This window comes from Lactuca virosa, chromosome 9 (genome assembly GCF_052849685.1).
Source record: "Lactuca virosa cultivar CGN04683 chromosome 9, Lactuca_virosa_CGN04683_v6, whole genome shotgun sequence".
NCBI lineage: Eukaryota > Viridiplantae > Streptophyta > Magnoliopsida > Asterales > Asteraceae > Lactuca > Lactuca virosa.
This window is the reverse complement of record NC_136434.1, coordinates 92,863,125-92,868,764: the sequence shown is the minus strand read 5'-3', so window position 1 is coordinate 92,868,764 and position 5,640 is coordinate 92,863,125. Positions and strand designations below refer to the sequence as shown.

General features: G+C 35.0%; 1 protein-coding gene and 1 non-coding gene across 2 annotated transcripts; one reads left to right on the top strand and one right to left on the bottom strand.

Moving 5' to 3' along the window:
• Positions 1 to 2,485: 2,485 nt before the first annotated feature.
• LOC145139544 (uncharacterized) lies at positions 2,486 to 3,679 on the bottom strand. Its single transcript, XM_079073335.1, has 2 exons — positions 3,150 to 3,679; positions 2,486 to 2,990 (listed from the first exon to the last, which is right to left on the bottom strand). Exons 1-2 carry the CDS (start codon positions 3,677 to 3,679, stop codon positions 2,486 to 2,488), a joined length of 1,035 nt encoding a protein of 344 aa, XP_078929461.1.
• Positions 3,680 to 4,659: 980 nt separating this feature from the next.
• On the top strand, positions 4,660 to 4,732 carry TRNAA-AGC (transfer RNA alanine (anticodon AGC)). Its single transcript has one exon. It is a non-coding gene; the product is annotated as a tRNA-Ala (tRNA).
• Positions 4,733 to 5,640: the final 908 nt, after the last annotated feature.

Here is a 5,640-nt window from a genome sequence, read left to right as displayed (position 1 = left end):
CGATTATTCTTTGGAGCAATCTGTCGAACAGTTGGTGTGTGCAACAGTTACAAACATAGAACCAATGGCCAAAATGTAGCTATTAATTGCAGATTCCATTCCCAAAACCATAAGAAAAATCAGTAAGAAAAACTAGAATCGATTATGTGTTGAAAGATTTGAATTATGTGTTGTAAACAATCGATTATGTTTCAATCAATTCCAACTCATCATAGATCTGATTTCATTCTCAAAATTTAAGATTAAATTTGGTTGATCAATTTGGATGATGCTTTGTGCTTTTGATCGGTAGCAATAAGAAACAAATCGTTTTCATTTGTCAAGATCTCATAGTGGGGGTTGGTGTTTGCTCGTCGTCACAGGGGAAAGACGGGGTGGCAGTCGGTGGTTCTTGGGATGTTGGGGGTGTTTGGGATTACTTTTTAATCCTCAAAAGTCCTTTTTTGTAAAATTCCTTTTTGATTTTAACTTTTGAAGGAGCAAAAGCTAAAAGTTGGTTTTAAAAAGTGTTTGCCTTAGATTTTTTGGCTTTTGAATCTAGTTTACCCTTTAAATGGCTAAAAGTCACAAAAAGATAGGATTTCCTGACTTTTGAAAACCCACCATTTTGTTCTTGGCAAAAAATTATTTTCAAAAGGACTTTTTTATTTGTTAAACAACTTTTTGAATTTTTTGACTTTTCGAAAAAGCCAAAAGCCAAAAATTCATTTGAAAAGCAATCCCAAACACCCTCTTGATGTCACCTCTAGTGGGGATATTGTTATTGGTGGAGCTATTGTTATCTGAGAAAAGAAGCAAGGGAGAGATAGTGGAGATGGCAGTGGTCAAAGGGTGTGTTTGGGTAGGTGCTGATTGGCAAAAATGGTTAGAAGAGGTGGTTCCTAGTGATGTTCAGTGGTCACACCAACAACAACACCACCACTCCTCAGTGGTGGTTGTTCTTGGCAGTGAAAGAAGAAAATGAAAACAGAAAACGTGAAGGGTGGGTGGTGCAATGGATTCTACAATACAAGAGGGGAATAGAGATTGGCCGTTTGTGGTGGTTCACGGTGGTGGGTGGTCACCGGTGGGTGGTTGAGGGTGGCAGCCCTTGGTTATCCTTGTTTCTTTCTTCGTTTCTTTACAGTAGATCGACGAGAGGGCCGGAGAGAAAAGGAGGTGAGGTGGTGATGTTTGATCTAACAATGGTGGGAAGGTGATGGGTGGTCATGGGTTTAGTGTAAGAGCAACCAAACAAATTTCTGCATTTATGTTTCTGTTTTTAGTCAAAGCAAAAAGCCTTTGATCTTCTTTCCTCTAATTAAAATTGTAGTTACAACAATGGATTTGTGGTTTGTATAATGTTTGACTTCCAATTATACAACGAGAGAGAGGAAGAGGGAGAGGGAGAGGGAGAGGGAGATGGAGAGGGAGAGAGAGAGACCCTTTAATATTACATAATTATATTTTTTTTCTTTTTTTTTTAAACAAGGTAAAACTTCATAAATGGTCATTGTGATTGTGAAATGACAGAAATGTCATTCACTTAACGGCCAAAAGCTAACGGAGTTGGCGAAAAAAACCATCTATTAAAAGTTCTGAAACCACAGGGATCATCTGTGAGGTTTTTTAAAATTAGAGACTAAACTTCAGATTTCTGGAAACCATAGGGACCATTTTTGAAGTTTTGTCTTTGCTTTATATTAAATCAAATTTTGCTGGCGGTGGTGGTTTGATCGGAGAAGTGTTTACCAAGAAATTCATATGGGTTTTCCATGGCTTAAAGAAAATCAATAACATCTTCAAATCGTGAAGGGTAGATGTGACCGATTTGAGAGTCTTTTTAGTTTTTATTGTTTGGTAGAATAAGAGAATGTTGTATATGCTGATGGAGAAGAGATCTTTGTGTGTGAGTGTGTGAGAGAGGGGGGGGGGGGGGAAGGGGGGTTGTGAGCAGAAGAGATCTTTGTGTGTGAGTGTGTGAGAGAGGGGGGGGGGGGAAGGGGGGTTGTGAGCGGACATAGGTTTTGGAAACAAAAAAATGGCTCCTTCTCTTTCTTCAATAATTATAATTAAAACAGGGAATTAACACAAGGGTATAATCGTGAATGCATATAAACTTCAGTTGATGTATAAAAATTTGTCTGTGGAAGAATCACCCCCCAAATATATATCGTATCAAGTGGGAAACGACTATACTTATAGATTTAATATGAGATTTAGAAATTTTCAATAAAAATTTATAAAAAGTTTTGAGAATATTTTTATAATATTATAGATCTTAATTGAAATTTAATTTCAATTAAACACATAGCCAAAAATTATAGTTTTTATTTGTTTAGAAGAAGTGTTGGACAAACTAGCTAGAAACTTTTACAAATATAAAATTACATACAACGATCAAATTTAAAAGCTTCCAAAAACTAAAAACTCTAAGTAACTTTTGGATCATGAGATAACCAAACTTTTTCTATAACTTTTTCTAGCTATAACTCGATTTTTTTTCTTAAAAACTCTCAATAGGATTTATTGACCCAATAGAAAAACCACTGAAAATACCATGAGTCATAGATCCTTCAAAAGACAAATGAAGAACTTCCATCACCAGAATGAACAAGAAAGGAGATGGAGGATCCCCTTTCCTTAACCCACGAAAGAATTGAAACTCTTCAGTAGGACTATCATTCACCAAGATAGAACCCCTTGAAGACATAAGGCAACCCTTGACCCATTTCCTCCACGTAGGACCAAATCCGAACTTGTGAAGAATATCATCCAGAAAATCCCATCTCACCGAGACGTAGGATTTTTCAAAATCCACCTTAAACACCATAGCCTTCTTTTTCCTCACCTTACACCAAGAAATAACCTCGCTCAAGATCATAGGGCCATCTAAAATCCGACGACCCGCAATAAAAGCAGACTGCTTAATACTCACGAAATATTCAATCACAGAAGAAAGACGTTTGGCAAGAATTTTACCAACAATCTTGTATTGACACCCAATCAGACTAATGGGAATCTTTCACAAATTTAGCATCCGACACTTTAGGAATCAAAGCTAAAAAGGAAGGATTGCATCCCCTTGGAAAGACACCTGTACTAAAAAAATGAAGCTCAACATTAACTACTACATCGCCAACAATGTGCCAAAACCTCTGAAAAAAAACCAAAACCACACAACATTCTTGACTTCCTCACTAGTGATCTCTCCTTCTAAGAAATGAACTTGAGCATGTGTGAGTTTTCTGGGAAATTCGACACCAAGATGAAGTCGAGAAGGAGAAGGAGTAGAGAAACGACTCGAAAAGTATTTCAAAAACTTTAATTTCATATCACCCGGTTTATCAATCAAATCTCCGTCAGCAAACACTCCCCGAATATCTAGTTTTCTACGTTTATGTTTAATAACCCCATGGAAATATTTAGAGTTTTCATCCCCTTTAATGGCCCAACGAATCTTATCTTTTTTAGCTAAATCAAACATATCAATTTTATTCACATCAGCAAGAGATTTCATCAAAACCATTCTATCATTAAGATCCGACTCCAAGCCCTCTCCATGATCCAATCTGCCATCAATCTCTGCTAAAGAAGTAAGTAAAGTCGTCCTAGAAGAGTTTCTTGCGCTTTTGGAATCATTACTCCAAATCCGCAACATTTTCTTCAAATACTGTAACTTTTTTTTAAGAAAAACCATAGGGTTAACCTCCACAACCCCATCATTATTCCAAGAGTCGAAGACCACTTTTCAAACTCCTCTAGCTGAAACCAAGAATGAAAAACACGGAAGTGAGTGGGCCATAATCATACGCCAACTCCCTTAAAAAAGATTGGTCTGTGATCAGAAAGATGTCTTTCTAAAATAAGACCAGAGAGATTCGGGAAAACTTCCAACAATCCATGCAAAACAAAAAATCTATCAAGCTTGCTCATTTTCCTTGCTACCCGATCCGACCAAGTATAAGCATAACATCGAACAAACTAGCTTTAGAGATAAAATCATTAAAAGCCAAGGCTCCAGGTGAATTAAAAATTGAACCGTATCTTTAAGACACGAACTTCATTGAAGTCCCCCAACCGTATCTTTCAGATTCGACACGAACTGAATTAAAGTCCCCCATAATCAACGTTTCACCTTCCCACCTATACACAACATGAGAAAGATAATCCCAAAGTATGCGTTTTTCAGACAGCTCTTGTGGCGCATAAACAGATATCATAAGCATTTTGGTATTTGTAGGCTTCCAAATGCCCTCAACTTTTGTGGTTGGTTAATCAACTTTGGCATACATCCCTTTTAAAGAAATTTCATAGCACATGGTATCAATCCAAATTTGGTAAACTTTCTTTTTTAGGAAATTTCATAGCATATGGTATCAACTCCTGTCCGCCATTCACAAAACCTACATAATGATAATGTAGACTTAACTTTCCACTTAAAAATCGATGCATTCTTTCTATACTTTGAAAACGAACATAATTTTGAGTTTAGTTTTTTTTTAAAACTTAATAACACATTAACCTCACTACAGAATTCTATAATTATGAAAAATGGTATGTAGTGTTTAAAGAATAAACAAAGCACGAATACAAATAGAATAAAGACTAGTAACTCGGTAAAAAAAAAACAATTTATCTGACTTAATAAATAGCTTTTTTAGAATACCAATCTCGAATGGGGATGTAGCTCAGATGGTAGAGCGCTCGCTTAGCATGCGAGAGGTACGGGGATCGATACCCCGCATCTCCACCTCAATATTTTATCTTTTGGCAAACCAATTTTGTTATTTTAAATTTGTTTCATTCAAGAAATGTTATTATGTCTTTTTTGGATTACTTCCACGGTTCCATCAAAATAGAAGTAATAAAATTTGAATATTTTGGTGTGTCGAAAACAATAAATAACAATAATAAAATAGTATACCTAAATATTTTATCTTTTGGCAAACCAATTTTGTTATTTTAAATTTGTTTCATTCAAGAAATGTTATTATGTCTTTTTTGGATTACTTCCACGGTTCCATCAAAATAGAAGTAATAAAATTTGAACATTTTGGTGTGTCGAAAACAATAAATAACAATAATAAAATAGTATACCTAGTAGCATCATACAAAAAGGATTGTAATTAGTGTAATTAAGGATGTATCCACAAGGATTCAAGTTGACTAATTTATGCCAACATAGAAGACTTGAGATTTGTGATTGAATAAATAAAAAGAGAAGAGAATAGAAGAGAAGGGGTGTTAAATGTTAAGACATGCAAAACAATGTAATACACTAAAGTTCGATAAAAAAAATATTCACTACTACTTTATTCCACTTTCTTGTAACTTGTAAGTATCTCATCCTAGATAAGTATGGTGTAAAGGATATCACATAATTGATTTTGTTTGGTATGACTATGCATTAACAATCTCTAACACGTGACGGTTAAAGTATTTAAACAAAAGAAACTCTTTGATTAAACCTAAATTGTCAATCAAATTTCCATAAGATCTGAGATTCAACTATAAGTTGCATTACACACAATTAGATTCCCAATTATGTTAGATTCTTACAAAAGTTTGAAGGTTTTGCAAACATATAATATGCGTTTATAAGGAAAACGATCTTTCTAGAAAACCATTTCAATCGATTGTGACTTGACTCGATTCCTA